Source organism: Carassius carassius, chromosome 23 (assembly GCF_963082965.1).
Source record: "Carassius carassius chromosome 23, fCarCar2.1, whole genome shotgun sequence".
In the NCBI taxonomy this organism is placed as follows: Eukaryota; Metazoa; Chordata; class Actinopteri; order Cypriniformes; family Cyprinidae; genus Carassius; species Carassius carassius.
Window position 1 is genome coordinate 32,577,341 of NC_081777.1, and position 18,818 is coordinate 32,596,158.

Consider the following 18,818-nt stretch of genomic DNA (forward strand, 5'->3'; position numbering starts at 1 on the left):
GGGGGAAAAAAACTGTTATTCTTAAAAAATTAAGCATATACACAAACCCAAATAGGAAATAAAATGGTTTTAGAACAATCAATGCAATTTATGAAAGAAATCAAATAAATCTATATGTGTGTGAGAATATTCAGATGATAACTCCTTTATAGTCATTAACCACTTGAGCTGTTATTTTGATTTTTTGAGAATTAGGCATATGCAATATTGGACCCACCGGTGGGTCCCCAGAGTTGATGTGGTTAACATTTTCAAAAGTAACTAATTTAATTACACTTTTTTCCCTCAGTAACTGTAACTGATTACAATTACATTTATTTAGTAATTAAATTTTGTTACATGTAACTCCATGTCAGAGTATTCATGGACTAATATCTGCTCACTCTTTATTTTGTTGGTTCTCAACACATTCGACTGACGAGAAATAACTAGCAGTGCATGTCAACTTACTCGACTAACGCTAACCTGACGTCTACTAATGCTGAATTAGTGGACCTGTGTTCCTCCTTCACTGAATCTCACCGGAACGTGTCTCCGATGCGGTCCTGAAAGTAAAGGAAGCCGTGGCGGTCAGCTGATATAAGATCTCCAGTGTTGAAGAACAGATCTCCTTTCTTAAAGACGTTCTTCAGCTTCTTCTTCTCTGTTTGCGCAGGGTTTTTAACATAGCCGCTGAACGGAGCGATTTCACTGATCTTTGCCACCAGCAGCCCGGTTTCACCTGAACAGTAAACACATCACAATTCACTTTCAGACAGTTAATTATCATGCACTCTGTTTCCTCTGGCATCACTGCATCTGTGTGACTGATGTCTTCATGATGGTTCACCTGGAGCGACCTCCACACACAGTCCTGCGGAGTCTCGCACCGGCTCCTCCGTCTCCGGATCAAACTTAATGAAGGCGAAAGGAACGAGCATCTGCACACACACACACACACGTTCATCAACATCCACATGAGCAGAATCACGTCTACAATCATAGTTAGTCATGAGTGCATCGTGGGACCTTGTGGATGGCAGTCACTCTCCCGATGGATCCGATTTTCCCGCTGTAGTTGATGAATCCGATGTTCCCCTCGGTGGCTCCGTAGCACTCGCAGATGTGAACGTTCCCGAAGCGCTGAAGGAATTCCTCCCATGTCTCCGCTCGGATGCCGTTCCCCAGAGCCAGACGCACACGGTGATCACGATCACGCTCGCTCTGGTGGGATGAAGACTTTTCTTACAGAATTTTCGTACAAATTTATATCTCACAATTCTGACTTTAGTTCTCACAATTTGCACGTTTCTATGACGAATTCAGATTAAAAATAAAAAAAGGCAGAATTGTGAGAGAAAAAGTTAAAACTACCTTTTAATTTATACTGTGGTGGAAAAGGGCTTCGGCAGTATGATGGACACAGACTGATTCTATAGCTCCAGACTATGAATCCATCCAGTCAGAGCAGTTTCTGCATCAGTTTGTGTGATCTGTTTACTGCGTCATGTCCAGCTTTTCTCCATAACCATTTATAAATTAATCGAATGTGTCTGATGTCTAGTGTTCTAAAACCTCTTCCGATATCTGAAGTCATGTAGTGTATTCCAGGGGCTGATGAGACGACACACACACACACACACACACACACACAGAGCAGAGGAGTGTACCTTGGGTGTGTTGCACAGGTAACGCATGACCTCTCCGATGTACTGGATGACCGTCACATTATGCTCTCGACAGTCGGCCCAAAACTGAGACGCAGAAAACTTCCTCCTCAGCACCACTGTGATCCCTGAAACCAGATCCGCTGTAAATCACTCAATCTGATCGTAAATCTGACCTCCACAAAGAGACGTGCAGTTCAGATGCAGTGTTCACAAAAACACGAACAAAGGACTTGATGTGAAAACAGTATTTTATCATCACTCAGATCATAACATCCAGTCAGACTGACCATGCTTTGGCGCATTCATGCATTGATTATGTACAATTATCTGCTGTTTCCCACCTTATTAATTGCTTGGGAACAATACATTTTATTCTCTCCTCAAAAAAAATGGGTGAAATTGTATTATTTATTTTGTAAATGTGTCCTGAATAGATTGATTGCTCTCAGCTGAATCTTGACTTTCACTTATGACTGTGGCTAATGCAAACAGTTCCTTCTTCATTTGTCCTGCAGATAGATAAGTGTGTATTAGTGTGTTCCAGAGTGTGTATTGGGGTGTGTTCCACAGTGTGTATTAGTGTTTTTTCGGGGGTGTGTATTGGGGTGTGTGATGCCGTACCCCGCTCTATGGCTCCGGTGAGGCCGGCGAGGAAGCCTGCGCTGTGGTACAGGGGCAGATAGATGTAGAGGATGTCTGCGGAGCTCACACCTGTCATGCGCTGCAGGGACGACATCAGCCAGAGTCTGTGGTGGCTGATCACTGCTGCTTTAGGAAGACCTGCAGCACACAGATACAGCTGAGCAAGAGTGACCCCTGCACCCGCCTCACACACCGAGAGAGAGCGCAGACTCACCTGTGGTGCCGGAGGTGTAGATGTAGAGGGCGGGGCTCCGGATGCTGATGTCACGCCTCAGGCTGAGGGGCGGAGCCTCTTCTGACGTGCACCGTACCGCAGCTGACAGATTGATGATGCCATCCGTCTCGCAGCTGCCGAACAGCAGGAGCACAGATATGCCACGCATGTGCAGAGACGGCAGAACCTCAGCCACCGCCGGAGCCAGATCTGCACAAACACAGAACAACACTATAGATGTACTTCAGTCACTAAACCAGCAGCAGCCAGTCAATTCATCTGTGTCTCATGAATTTAGTGGATTAGTTTAAACCTGCACAGGCATTTCCATCTGACAACTCTTCAAAAACCAAACCCATACACAGTGTTGGGGAAAGTTACTGTAAAAGTATTGTATTGCAATATTGTGTTACTCCCTGAAAAAATAACTTATTGCATTACTAGGCTACGTTTGTTTTTTTACATTACTTCTTCTCATCTGGGCTTGGTTGCTTGTTCTTAATAATAAAAAAGTTATATTTCTAGCAAATGTAAAAGTACAGTAGAGTTCAACACTCGTCAGCATTAAAGAAAAATTATGTTTATCTAAAGTCATTTTTGCTTACTAGTATGGTTGAATTGGATCATTGAAGGCCAGCAGCAAACACATTGCTTAATAAAATGGGATTAAATACATTAAGGATATTTATGTTAATTAACATTTAATTATTGCAGGTTTGCATTATATTCTGAATTTGCATTTAACTGTTTTTATTCCTTTTGAGGAACACTGAACCTGTTTTTGTGCAGTGAGGTGATAAACACATGTTCATGTTTAGTCTAGAACTACAGTAAGATTATGTTCACACACAACACTGCACTGACTCCTGATGACTGTCACCATGGCAACACCAGAGCTGTCACTCAACACATGGAGACAAAGTAACTTGTTACTTCTCTGAAAAAGTAACTCAGATATTTCCTGATCATTTAAAAAGTAATGTTACTTTACTAGTTACTTGAAAAAAAAAATCAATCTGATTACATGACTGGCGTTACTTGTAATGTGTTACCCCCAAACACATAACACTCAAATATATGAACTGATTTACACTTGTGTTGCTTTAAAATAACTACAGTTATTTTAGATTAATTCATACCATTTAAACAATTTAATTTTGGGGGAAATTTAAAAAATCTTTTTAGCATTTTTTAAAAGGAAAAGCTCTGCCCTTCATCCCATTGTGATACACACATGCATTTATACAGACATTTAAAATCAGAAGCCTCCCAAATTTGAGCAAGAATTGCATTCGGTGTCCAAGTAAATGACCCCACAATTATAGAAAGTTCCTTTTCATCATATTTGCATTCAAATAATTGCATAATTTGCATTAATTTGTAAATACCGCTTAAATTCTGATGTTCAACTGATTGTGAAGAAAGTAGACAAATCAATTACAGTACATTTCAAATGAATTCATATGAAAGCAACTGCAAATTTTAACATTTGAGGTTTCCAAAACTTTATAAATCTTTTAAGATTGAAGGTTATAGACCTTACAGGTAGACATTATCAAAATATTATGAATTATTATAGAGATATTCATTTTTATTTTATTATATTTTATTTATTAAATGTTCCACGGAAGACCAGAATGCCATTGCAATTCAGTAAAACACATCAGTCACACTTTTTTTTTTACATTCATTAAATCAAGATAGATAGATAGATAGATAGATAGATAGATAGATAGATAGATAGATAGATAGATACACTCACAGAAATATTTCACCCAAAATTTAAGATTTATGTAATTTTATTACATAACAAATTCCCATTTATATTTTTTTCATAATTTTAACACAAATCTACCAAATAAACTTTATACGATTTATTTTCATTAGGATAATAAAACCTATTTATTTTAAATGCATAATCCTCAGGTTTATGTAATTAGTTTATGTAAAGTGTAATTATTCTTAATTAATAATAAAAAGTTTATTTATTTAAAATACATAAAGTTTATTGTATAAATTGCATAATAATTAAGAGAACTAAATCAGGATAATTAAAAAAGTTAAATAACATTTATTTGAATCATGTTTAATGTATGCTTATATACTAAACCAAATTAAACAATGCATCACATTTATGCAATTGTTTCCCCATCTTATAATAAAAAATAGAATTAGACAAACACAAAAACAACTCTATTAGGTTATTTGTGAACTTACCCACTGTGCAAAGTTACGTCCAGTGGACGTCTTTTTATGTCTTTGCAGACGTTGAAAAGACGTCCACTGAGGAGCCAGAATGAAAGTTTTTATGACGTCTTTTTTTGACGTCTTCTGTACGTCTGATTTAGACGTTCACAGAACCTCCTTACAAGGTTAAAAACTAGTTCAAAAGTTGTCAGTGGAAATATTTTTAACATCATTTAAGGTTCATTTAGACATCATTTATACTGTTTCTGGACCAAATCAACAGTCTCAGGATGCATTAGATTTAGATGTTATTTCAATGTAATTTCCAGACACTGTGTTTGTCCTAAAATCAAGAAAATAAAATAATCTTCATGAAATAATGAAATAACTGATGATTGAGCATGTGGTAAAATCAACTGCAAATCAAAGACATTAAATCTCTGAAGATCTCAGCAGAGGAGGATCAAACATCTCCACAAACAGCTTCACTCATTAGATTGACTTTATTTCTGTCAGACATCTAGAGAAGCTCTTATTGAGAATTAACAGAGGTTTAAATGTTGATATTTGATTCATTTGAAGTCACCATTGTGGTGGAAAGTGTTTGGTTTAGTTGGGATCTTGGTCCTCATACTTCTTGTGTGAGCTTGTCTCTGGCTGTTATAACTGTGTGTTAGTGAAACACTCTTATTGTGGCAGAGAACAGTGAGCTCAAGTGCTAACATCTTTCTTTTAATGTTGAATAAACTATAGCACAATAAGTTATTAATGTTTTGTTGCAACTCTGTATTTATTTTCATGGACAGACACCTTGTAGAAATAAAGAATGTACTTATTTTTAAGAAACACATCATGTCGTCACACACAGACATCAAGATTGTGGATATGCATCACATCAATGGTGACAATTAAAACTAAAAGGTCTGGAAAATAAGGATGAGTTTGTGCTATGAAGCCGTTTTGATTGTCACCATTGTTGTGATGCATATGCTAAATCTAGATGTCTGTGAGTACATGATGCTTTTGTTCAAAATATTTCAAACGCATGCATTTTTTCCAACTTCAAAATAAGTCTTGGTGCCTGTACTGCAGAGTCAAAAGGTTTAGGAGATATATGCAAACATAACAACACTTATTTCATGACCTCAGATACTTGTAATGTGATGACTTTATCATCACCAACAAAGAGCTGATAACACCTGAGCTCTCTTAAATTTGTCTTTCTTTGCTACAACAACAGTGTTTCACAAACACACAGTTATAACAGCCAGAGACAAGCTAACACAAGAAGAATGAGGACCAAGATCCCAACTAAACCAAACACTTTCCACCACAATGGTGACTTCAAATGAATCAAATATCAACATTTAAACCTCTGTTAATTCTCAATAAGAGCTTCTCTAGATGTCTGACAGAAATAAAGTCAATCTAATGATTCTCATGTTTGTGCAGATGTTTGATCCTCCTCTGCTGAGATCTTCAGAGATTTAATGTCTTTGTTTTGCAGTTGATTTTACCACATGCTCAATCATCAGTTATTTCATTATTTCATGAAGATTATTTTATTTTCTTGATTTTAGGACAAACACAGTGTCTGGAAATTACATTGAAATAACATGAGTCTAAATCTAATGCATCCTGAGACTGTTGATTTGGTCCAGAAACAGTATAAATGATGTCTAAATGAACCTTAAATGATGTTGAAATATTTCCACTGACCACTTTTGAACTAGTTTTTAACCTTGTAAGGAGGTTCTGTGAACGTCTAAATTGGACGTACAGAAGACGTCAAAAAAAGACGTCATAAAAACTTTCATTCTGGCTCCTCAGTGGACGTCTTTTCAACGTCTGCAAAGACATAAAAAGACGTCCACTGGACGTAACTTTGCACAGTGGGTAAGTTCACAAATAACCTAATAGAGTTGTTTTTGTGTTTGTCTAATTCTATTTTTTTTATAAGATGGGGAAACAATTGCATAAATGTGATGCATTGTTTAATTTGGTTTAGTATATAAGCATACATTAAACATGATTCAAATAAATGTTATTTAACTTTTTTAATTATCCTGATTTAGTTCTCTTAATTATTATGCAATTTATACAATAAACTTTATGTATTTTAAATAAATAAACTTTTTATTATTAATTAAGAATAATTACACTTTACATAAACTAATTACATAAACCTGAGGATTATGCATTTAAAATAAATAGGTTTTATTATCCTAATGAAAATAAATCGTATAAAGTTTATTTGGTAGATTTGTGTTAAAATTATGAAAAAAATATAAATGGGAATTTGTTATGTAATAAAATTACATAAATCTTAAATTTTGGGTGAAATATTTCTGTGAGTGTAGATAGATAGATAGATAGGTGGATGGATGGATGGATGTTCTGGTGGTGTTCAGTGCTGTCTGGAGTCAGAGCTCATTGATTGATTGATCGATCGATCAGGTTCTCGTGTTCACCTGCATCAGTGATGAGGGCCGTGGCGCAGCAGCAGTCGCAGCAGTGCAGCAGAGATCGACTCCTGAGGTTCGTGTTCAGCAGCGCGACAGTGCAGCCCAGTTTGGCGAGCGCGAGCCACGTGCACACGTACTGAGGCGCGTTCCCGTGAAAAAGCGACACGGTCTGACCCGGGTGCACGAGCGCGCGTTCCCGCAGAGCGTTCGCGACTCTGTTACTGATCCGGTCCACGTCCCGGTAAGAGAAAACCTGGCCCTCGAACACGAGGAAGGGCTTCTGCGGGTGACTCCGCGCGATGTCCGTGAACCGGTCCAGAATCGTGTAGCACGGCGATCTGCGGCCGAACCGATTCACCAGCCACCCGACCTTAACCGTTCTGAGTGCGAACATTAAATCCTGAGTAAAGTACGGGAAACGAACGTACAGAACAAGTAAGCAAGAAACGGCCAACCCGAGGAGAACCGAATAAATCATGTTGATGGAGAAGCGGGTTTGGGGTGTAATGCCGCGCTCCAGGTGACCCGGAATCCGTGGGTTTCAGACCGCAGTAAAGATAGTTAGCGGTTTGATATTCAGATTTCTTTTTGCTCTAAATACGCAGTGCGCTGTCATAGACATGCAAATAATACCGAGCATCACCCCTTCGTGATTTGTGAATTCAGGTGACGCTGTCCTTTGGGCCGACATCCAGAGTTTTTTTCTCGGAGCGACTCTTCCCACGAAACACTGCACGCGCAGATCAAGTCTATATTGGGTCCGTCGGTACATGACCATTTCTGAACATCTATTCGACCTCCAAACTAGGTCCACTATTTGGACGTCCAACCATGACCCAACTTGGACGTCATCTTGATGTTCAACATTTGACCTTTGAACTGGGTAATTGTTTTGGAGGTAATTTGGATCTAAGTTGGACGTCCAAAAATTACATGAAAAAGACGTCACTCCGACGGTACACTGCGCAGTGGGTTAATTGTATAATGCCATATCTCCAGAAGTTGGACAGTAAGAGGAGTGAAACCGGTGTGATCTTCAGCAGCTTGATCTGTGAGTGTGGTCTGTACACCCCTTACTGAGTCCGCCAGTGTGAGGAATGTGAAAGAAAAGCGTTCTTCATGTTCAATGTCTATTACCAATAAACACGCAGTTTGCTGGAATAAAAGAACATTGTTTTAGGTTGAGCTCGATTTGTGAAAACTTTTACAATAGTATTTTATCGCGTGGCCGCGTTTCTCTTTGCTCTAATATTGTCATACTGCTGCTGTTCCAATGAATAACGGTTTCCAATTCATTATGTAAATGAACTTCCATATGTACATATATATATATATATATAGGCTACACACGCGCGCGCACACACACACACACACACTGCGGTTATATGTACTCCTACACTTTGTTTGACAATAAAGTTTTGGTTGTTGTGCCTTTGCTTGAGTACTTGGCTTCAATATTCGGATTTGCCAAGGTTTCACAGTTTAGCTTTTGTCAGTTAACCCTTTACCCCTGCTCTAAGAGGAGTAAAGTTCAGAAATTTAGTCTAAGAAGAAGAAAAAGCTTAAGTAGCAGATCACTTTCTCAAGCCAACCTAAAGAGATTTGTTTTGACAAGCAAACTTTGCATTTCAGGGTCAGATCAGATCAGGGTCGCTTGTAAACTCTTATCATTGACCACAGAGTCAATCAATCAATCAGTTGAGAGCCCCTAACTCTGTAAGAGCAATCATTAAACAGACAGAAAACAGTGTTCTGGAGCTGATATTTAGTGTGGATGAGATCATATTTCAGTCATCACTCTATGGCTCTTAGGTTTTGACATATTTTGGTTTTACATACATATTTACATGCGTTGGATTCCCAGAGCTGTTGCATCATTTCCAGAGCTTTCTGAACGAGGAGTTGTGTCAAAACAAGCGTCGCTATCAGCGCTTCGAGTCACTCCTGATAGCAGCTGTTTCACTCCGGCTGATAAATCACCCACACTGACCTCAAAATACACGCCAATTTCATTCAACAAATAATTGTGACATCCCGCTCCCGGCAGATGTCTGTATGAGTGTAAAGATGTATTTACAGAGTCCTGATTCCCAGCATGCACTGCAGGAGAACGGTTTGAGAATGGGCCAAACTTCTCAAGGTTACAGCGATATGAAGGAGGGATCATTATTATTGATTTAACTGCACTGACACTATCAGATGAGAACAACCTTGATCTGAATGAAACTAAACGAGGTCAGCTGCTTAAGTTAACTTGATTTATAATAGATGAACTTCACAGTTATTGAACTGCAGTGAATCAACACTTAACTGAATTGATCTAAACAATGACAATGACAGAATTAGAATTTCTCTCATATTTGATCAAGTTTGTAACGTTTAACACTGTTTAACTCATTGTATACTGCAAACATACAGGTGTGCTTTTTTATTTTTTTTAAGGTTGATCTCAAAGGTTTGCTCAGGATTGTTTTCAGAAATGGCCGATCGGGAAGGTGCTGGTTTGTTCTTAATTCATTGATTAGGATATTCATTCAAAACAATGAGGTTTGTTTCAAAAATAAAAACACCTGATGTTTGTGTGTTACCATTACAGTCTGCTGTCAAACATACAGATTTGGCAGAAACTGAGTCTTTCTCTGGTGGACTCATCCGTGTTGTTGTCTTTCCCAGGGTATACATCTCTTTGGAGTTACTGTAGACATGGATTCCCTCATAACGGTTTTAATGTTGGCCTATACACGCCACTCCTGGAGTCAATTTCAAATCTGAGGTGTGAAAGAGCAGTGCTGAAACACGGGGTTTCATGACACTTTAAAATGAACAATTATTAGTCAAAGATGCGTATGAACTCTGCCCGAGTTCTGGAGGACTGAAGCTCATTCATGAAGTCCAGAGTTCAGCCCAATACACACCTCGACTCAAACAGGACTGTTGATCTCCACTGGAACGTCTCTTTCATTCATCTGGACATAACAAAAGAAACATTTTAGAGATTGTTTTATAAACTTACTTTTATGTCTTCATGGTTTTCAGTGTGGTATTTCTAGTTTTCCTTCTCTCTGACTGTCAGTGTCACGTTCGGTGTTATGGAAAACACAGGAGAGAGAACCAATTGCGAGTACGTCTTTAATAAAGGGAAATCCAAAGAGAATACACAGTCCAGGCAGGGTCAAAACCAGTAAATCCAAACAGAACATAAACAAGGCAAGGCAAGGCATTGACGGACATGAATTAACATATAACATTAAACAAGGACTCCGTGACTAAGACTCAAACAGACCAGGTATAAATACACAAAAGGATGATGGGGAAACAGGAGACAGGTGGGGAACAATCAATTAACTAAACAAGGAGGAAGGTGACCAAATAAGGAGACAGGAAGTGATAAATGATAAACACTGTGGAAACTGAGGACACCTAGTGGAAACCCAGGGAACACAACCCAGACACTGTGACAGTACCCCCTTACTAAGGAGCGGCTCCCAGACGCTCCAAGACAGACACAAAACAGAGACCAGGAGGGAGGCGGACAGGTGGAGGCTCAGGGGGAGGGACGGAGGGCCAGACTAACAGAAAGGAACAGGGACCGACATTAACACAAAAACAAAAGGAGAAAAAAAAAAAAACAACATGAAGCCCCCCAGGGCGGAGCAGAAGACCACCACACCCTTGTGGTCAAGGCCAGAGTCCTCCAGGGCGGAGCGGAAGACCACCACAACCGTGTAGTCAGGGCAAACGCCCCCCAGGGCGGAACGGAAGACCACCACGTCCGTGTGGTCAGAGCGGAAGCCCCCCAGGGCGGAGCGGAAGACCACCACACCCTTGTGGTCAAGGCCAGAGTCCTCCAGGGTGGAGCAGATGACCACCACGCCCCTGTGGTCGATGCCAGAGTCCAACAGGGCGGAGCAGAAGAGCACCCAGTGACTTGACTTAACTCTGAAAGTTCAACGGTGACTGGCCCTGACTCTGGAGAGGTCACTGGAACCTGACTCGACTCTGGACTGCCTGTGGAGACTTGAGACGCCTCGGCTTCGGGCACCGCCTCTGGAATGGACTTGGGCACTGCCTCGGTCACGGCCTCGGGAGCGGCCTCGGGCACCGCATCGGGAGCGGCCTCGGGCACCGCATCGGGAATGGCCTCCACCTCGGCATCGGGCACCGCCTCGGCCTCCGGAACAGCATCGGGCACCGCCTCGGCATCGGGCACCGCCTCGGCATCGGGCACCGCCTCGGCATCGGGCACCGCCTCGGCATCGGGCACCGCCTCGGCATCGGGCACCGCCTCGGCCTCCGGAACCGCATCGGGCACCGCCTCGGCCTCCGGAACCGCATCGGGCACCGCCTCGGCCTCCGGAACAGCATCGGGCCCCGCCTCGGCCTCCGGAACAGCATCGGGCCCCGCCTCGGCCTCCGGAACAGCATCGGGCACCGCCTCGGCCTCCGGAACAGCATCGGGCACCGCCTCGGCCTCCGGAACAGCATCGGGCACCGCCTCGGCCTCCGGAACAGCATCGGGTCCCGCCTCGGCATCGGGCACCGCCTCGGCATCGGGCACCGCCTCGGCCTCCGGAACGGCATCGGGCACCGCCTCGGCATCGGGCACCGCCTCGGCCTCCGGAACAGCATCGGGCACCGCCTCGGCATCGGGCACCGCCTCGGCCTCCGGAACAGCATCGGGCACCGCCTCGGCATCGGGCACCGCCTCGGCCTCCGGAACAGCATCGGGCACCGCCTCGGCATCGGGCACCGCCTCGGCCTCCGGAACCGCATCGGGCACCGCCTCGGCCTCCGGAACAGCATCGGGCCCCGCCTCGGCCTCCGGAACAGCATCGGGCCCCGCCTCGGCCTCCGGAACAGCATCGGGCCCCGCCTCGGCCTCCGGAACAGCATCGGGCCCCGCCTCGGCCTCCGGAACAGCATCGGGCACCGCCTCGGCATCGGGCACCGCCTCGGCCTCCGGAACAGCATCGGGCACCGCCTCGGCCTCCGGAACAGCATCGGGCACCGCCTCGGCCTCCGGAACAGCATCGGGCACCACCTCGGCATCGGGCACCGCCTCGGGAACGTCCTCTGGGCTTTGAGGAACGGTAGACGCCTGTCTCCTCCTCCTCCGCCCTCTATTTTGGCGAGTCGGTGACACCTTGTCTGGAGACTCAGGCGTTGAGTCGGACATCTTGTGCTGTGGTTGCAAGCTGGCGGCCATCTTGTGCTGTGGCGCTGGGCTGGCGGCCATCTTGTGCTGTGGCGCTGGGCTGGCGGCCATCTTGTGCTGTGGCGCTGGGCTGGCGGCCATCTTGTGCTGTGGCTCTGGGCTGGCGGCCATCTTGTGCTGTGGCTCTGGCCTGGCGGCCATCTTGTGCTGTGGCTCTGGGCTGGCGGCCATCTTGTGCTGTGGCGCTGGCTCAGCAGCCATGACGTCAACCGTCTTGGGAATCTCTAGGATCTTGGACAGTGTAGCGAAATAGTCCAAGAATGAGTCAGCGGCCCTCTTGGGCGTTGGCGCTGAGCTGGCGGCCATCTTGCACCGTGGCGCTGGACTCGTGATCACCTTGGGTTGCGGTGCTGTGTTGGCGTCCATCCTGCCTCGTGGCGCTGGACTAGCAGCCATCATGGGCAGTGACGCCACTGTGGCGGACGTGCGCTTCCTCTCTCCTCTCCGTCCGCCATGGTGAGACGGTGGCTCTAATCCATCCCACACGAGCCCCGGGTCGAAGGGCGGCCCTGGTTGAGAGCGGTGCTGGATATCCTCTCGACCACTCCCTCCTCGGCGACCTCCTCTGGTTCCCCGGAAAACCACCAGGCGAGTTCCCTCAAATCCACTCCTCTCCCGCACTGTGGCTGGGGAGGAGACATAAGCCGACATACCGCTGGCTCTTGTAGTGACGGAGTCCTTCTGTCACGTTCGGTGTTATGGAAAACACAGGAGAGAGAACCAATTGCGAGTACGTCTTTAATAAAGGGAAATCCAAAGAGAATACACAGTCCAGGCAGGGTCAAAACCAGTAAATCCAAACAGAACATAAACAAGGCAAGGCAAGGCATTGACGGACATGAATTAACATATAACATTAAACAAGGACTCCGTGACTAAGACTCAAACAGACCAGGTATAAATACACAAAAGGATGATGGGGAAACAGGAGACAGGTGGGGAACAATCAATTAACTAAACAAGGAGGAAGGTGACCAAATAAGGAGACAGGAAGTGATAAATGATAAACACTGTGGAAACTGAGGACACCTAGTGGAAACCCAGGGAACACAACCCAGACACTGTGACAGTCAGTCGATTCCATTGATCTGTTGTCTTGTGTGATCTTGTCTTTCTCTCATTGATACCTTTTGTGACAAACTTTGTTCTTTATATGATTGGCCTACTCTTCAGTTTCTCAGCTTCATGTGCTCTCTGCTTATCCTGGTTTTCTCACAGTCAGATTTGACTAAGCTTTGTTAAGTAAAATAGTAGTCTATCACATACAGTATGACATATTCAAAATGGTTCAGTTGGTTTATTTAATTCCTGTACCTGTACTCAAATGGTTCAGGTCATACTTAGAAGGGAGAGGCTATTATGTGAGTCTAGGAGAGCATAAGTCTAAGTGGACGTCCATGACATGCGGAGTCCCACAAGGGTCAATTCTTGCACCGCTCTTGTTTAGCCTGTATATGCTCCCACTAAGTCAAATAATGAGAAAGAACCAAATTGCCTATCACAGCTATGCTGATGATACCCAGATTTACCTGGCCTTATCTCCAAATGACTACAGACCCATTGACTCCCTCTGCCAATGCATTGATGAAATTAATAGTTGGATGTGCCAGAACTTTCTTCAGTTAAACAAGGAAAAAACTGAAGTCACTGCATTTGGAAACAAAGATGAAGTTTTCAAGGTGAATGCATACCTTGACTCTAGGGGTCACACAACTAAAAATCAAGTCAGGAATCTTGGTGTGATTCTGGAAACAGACCTTAGTTTCAGTAGTCATGTCAAAGACTTGGAGAAACTTGCGATATCCGAACTGATTGCACTGTATTTTACGTATTCACTGTATTTTATGTCAAATCATTTAATATTTGTAAATGCTTTAAATTCATTTTAAATAAGTATTTTTTTAATGATTTTCAAAGTATTTAAATTGCTTGTTATATTTTATATTATTTTACTTTCTTTAATGTAAAGCACTTTGAATTACCATTGTGTACGAAATGTGCTGTATAAATAAACTTGCCTTTCCTTACTGTTTTTGGTGATAAACGGCTCTGTGCGATGGAGATGTATTGCAGCAGATTTAAAATGGCTGCTGTAACTTTAAGACTAAAAGTAAATAAAATACAAACTTGGACAACTTTGAAACTGAAGCATTTAGGTTTTTAGGTCTTATTCAGAATAACCATAGCTAATTTTGTGTCAAACTAAAAACACTAGCTATGTTTCCATCCACCTATTTTTATGTGCATTTTGGGATATCGCATAATAAAAAAACACTGGATGGAAACGTCAAAATGCGCATAAATTCTAAAAACGTGCATTAAAAACGTATGTGCTCAACTAATAGCATAAGTTTCTTCTCCGGTAAGAAAACATGAAACTGCAAAGAAGACACTTTTATTTTATTTATTTATTTATTTATTGCTTAATGTACATAACAAGAAGACACTTCCATTGAGCCAACACAGAGTTTACATTGAAGAAGAAGAAGAAAATAAATAAATAAACACAAGGAGCAAGAAAACAAAGTTTTAGTTGATGTAGACATTACAAAGAAAAAGACACTAAAGTAATACAAATTTGGACAAAAGCATAACTTTTCAGATTTCCTATTATGTTTTTTTAAGCTTTTGATAATTTGGAATTTTGGAAATGGAATTATCTCTATTTTTACTGACAGCCAGCTAAGTACAGTTTATTAAACCCTAATTTAGAAGTAGCCTTCCGGTGATCAAGTGTTCTTTCTTCTTTCAAGTTGTTAAAAGAAGGACAGAAACCACAAGGATCCACCTTGAAATGAAATAGTTTTGAATAAAGTTACTAACTGGGGAAATCCTAAACATAGTTTTGTGATGAGTCTCCTTGACCTTTGGAGCAGCTGGGTATGCCATATAATGGGTAAAAGATTTGTCCTTTACTAACGTTTCAACATCTTCCAGAAAATAACACTGATAATCTTCAGTGATAATACACTTAAGCACTTTGTAAATAAGTTTGTTATTACTCTTACTGTCTAAAAGGTCAACATTACATATCTTCAAAGAGGCAAGGGAAACTACAGCTCTAGATAAAAGATCAGAGAAAACACTTTGGATTATTCTTAACAATCCAGAGGGTCTAGTATTGCATACCTTATTATAACCTTTTGTTGTAATTCTAACTCTGTATTTGTTAATGATAAGATAGGAAAAAGCCATTATCATCTAATAAATCACTAATAAAAAACAATGCCTTTGCAATACCAACCACTTTTAAACAAAGATTTCTATTAATAATCACAGCCCTATTGTTCCAACGAGTGGAGTTGTGCGGTGTTGTAAAATTATTCTGACTAAATAATATACATAAAACCTCTATTCACATCTTTGTTTCCCACAAGCAAAGGCGATATAGAAATATCACTCTTACCTCTGTCATTTATCAGATGCAGTAATAAAAATGAAACAGAACACGTTGATCTATAATCCAGTAATATAAGTTAAAATCAGTAATATCTTAAGTATATTTTGATGCTTATAGTCTTGCATTTTATTTTACTCAAAGGGATAGTTCACAAAAATCAAGAACTTCACAACCATGTAATCACATATTAGAGCAAGAGGCATGTGTGAGGGTTCACTGACATGGAGGCATTGCACTGACATTGTACAGAGACATATACTGCCATCAAGATGATGTTTTTCATATGAAGTCCATGGTTATTAGACCAAGACAACACCAGCTCTCATTCTGCATGTGCTACAACATCATGAACCCTAACCCATCATGAAAAGGACATTCAGGCAATGATGACCACAGACTGATGAGCAGCTGAAGTCTTGTGTAAAGCAAGATTGGTAATGATTGATTACAAACAATTAAACATTGTAATTCAAAGGAAAGTTGATGTGACACAGTGTCTCTGTCCTAATTATTTGGTCAGTGAAAACATTGAAAATCTTTTCTTTGCACTTTTGTCAATTAAATAGAGATTAAATAGAATTAAGATTTTATTATAAGATCTTGATTTGATTGCATTTTAACAAACTTTTTCTGATTTGGGGTTGTATTTAATCCTGTCTAGATGTTTTATGTCTTATCGAGGTCTATAAAAGTTAAAAATGTAATGATAAATATACATTTCAAAGATTTCTATGTACTCATATAAAACTATACTGTCAGTGCACCACAGTTATGCAAATGAAGCACTAGATCATCACGCGTTTGTTTCAATTCATCAGGATGAAAACTTCTCGAAAAATACTTCATATTTCAGTTAAAATGTCTGATTAGCATGCCAAATGTTATAAATTCATAAACCTAAGCATGTTTGCTCAGAACGACTTTGTTGAAAGTTGAATGTCTAATGAATATCTAATATAAATACAACTTTATTTCTGTTAAAATGACTTTTCTGTCGAGATCACAAGGAAACAAGAAAGAAATGTGATTCACGCAGAAATCATGCATTTCCTCTCAGTGTTTCCGTACTTCTTGTAGCATTCAATCAAACTGAACTTTAATGTGCTGTACTTCACTTCAACGCCAACTTAACAACTAAACAGAAGTTATCAAACATAAAATAGACTTTATTATGCAGTAATTCTTATACACTATTGCCACCTTTTGGGAAAAAACTAAATAAAAGTAATAACCTGTTACAAATGCATCTACTGTAATGAAAGAAAATTTCTCGTAAGGCAACATACATTGAGATGAAGTTTACATTATATTTGCTGCATCTTTTTCATTAAAGCAAATAAATCTATCTCTAGTTTTAATCTAAACAGTTACAACATCTTAAAGGCGTAGGCTAAGCAAATAACTATTTCTAAACTGCTTAGCATCATTTCTTTAATGACTAGATAAAACATATCACAATACAACACTTTAAGAAACTTTGTTGCACAATGTACTTCCTTGCACAATCATCATACGGTTTGCAAAACGCATACATACGTCACAGTCTTAACTGTAGAGTAAATTCATTCCTGCCTTTTAAGGCTTTTCAGGTTTTGTGGCAGACGTTTGCAGTCTCAAAGCTCTGATATCATTTGCGAGAGATTGCACATCCAAATTAAAGATAACCAACTCAATCATTTCATTCAGCATTCTCATAGTTTTCTCTTTTTTAAATCCTCTTGTTTTCGCATACGTTGAATTGTTCTGCTGTTCCATCAGTTGACATTCTGTCTCGTTTTCCTTGACGTTTCTCCTTCTTCTTTTGTCTTTAGTCTTCTTTGTTCCAGTTCCTCAGAATACCTTCTATGAGAAGATCATCAAAGTCCGTTTTTAATTTTCCTGGTTCATTATCACAGTTACTGAGTGAGAATTGATTGTGAATGAGAAACTTGATAACTGGAGAATCCTTAGATTCCACAACAGAGGAGAAAAGTTAGGGGTAAATATCATTTTCCAAAAAATCAGATACCTTCAAAGGAATTTTGCAAGGGTCGAGATCACTTCTCTACACAATATTTTAAAAAATGTGATTATTGAGTGTGACTTTGTTAAACTCATTTTTATTGTGAATATATCAAGAAGAGATTCAAGATCAATGGCTTTCTAACTTCCATGTTCATACTCTTTCACCAAATAATGTTTTATTTTTCCATAATAAAAATTCTAATAAAGGATCTAAACAAAAAAAGAGTGTTCAAGGGTCTAGAAATAGAGGGAAGCTTGTCTGAGGAATTAAATAGTTATAATCAAGCGCATCAAGAGCTGAATACTTCTCCCTTTGATAAACACTGATTGTGTTTCACTGATCATTTCACCAACACCCTTCCTAAGTCTATTCGCAAAAACATGAAATCATTACATAAACGAGTTATTGGTTTCCAATTGTCTCAAAATAATTGATCTTTGTCTGACTTTGGAACTGTTTAAACATGCTTCATTGATGGCTATAATTCCGCTTTATACATTCCTTTAATGCTTTGAAAACTAAGATTCTTATTTCGGGCCAGAAATGTTTATATATTTCCACCATGATGCCATCATTACCTGGAGACTTTCCATTAGACTGCTGCTTAATAGCAGTGTCTAATTCTGAAATCCCAGTGTCAGCTTCCATCATATTTCTAAAATCAGAGTCTATAATAGGAATTTTGTCTTTTGAAAAGGAAAAGAAGAGATCACAATCACTTGAAGGAATACATGTAGTCATCAATAAGTGTTTTTCTTCACTTATACAATTATAAATGCCAAGTTTATTAATAGTTTTTAGAGCTTGTTTATCTTATTCTAAATTAGAGAAAAACTTTCTTTTTGGCGCTTTGACAAGTCCTGCACCACAGCCCTGGCTCGACCAATGGCGTGAGTGGGGGGCGTGGCTAAGGGCTCGTTCGCTCATTGGCTGACGTGGTTTCGGAAAGGTGTATTTGTGCAGATCCTTCCCTTCGCGCAGAAATTACACTTTCAGCCTTTGAACAATTTATAATTTCTTTGCAAAAACTTAATTAGGTGG

The 18,818-nt window shown here is 40.8% G+C and overlaps 1 protein-coding gene across 1 annotated transcript in view; it reads right to left on the bottom strand.

Annotated features, from left to right (window-relative positions):
- Nucleotides 1-7,843, bottom strand: part of slc27a2a (solute carrier family 27 member 2a) — a 10,171-nt gene extending 2,328 nt beyond the window's left edge. The window contains exons 1-7 of the mRNA XM_059507026.1: nt 7,164-7,843; nt 2,506-2,715; nt 2,271-2,429; nt 1,650-1,774; nt 1,009-1,203; nt 830-920; nt 523-721 (exon numbers count right to left, since the gene is read on the bottom strand). Of these exons, the coding sequence (XP_059363009.1) occupies nt 523-721; nt 830-920; nt 1,009-1,203; nt 1,650-1,774; nt 2,271-2,429; nt 2,506-2,715; nt 7,164-7,635 (1,451 nt within the window). The 5' untranslated portion in view covers nt 7,636-7,843. The remainder of the gene's footprint in view (nt 1-522; nt 722-829; nt 921-1,008; nt 1,204-1,649; nt 1,775-2,270; nt 2,430-2,505; nt 2,716-7,163) is intronic.
- Nucleotides 7,844-18,818: the final 10,975 nt, after the last annotated feature.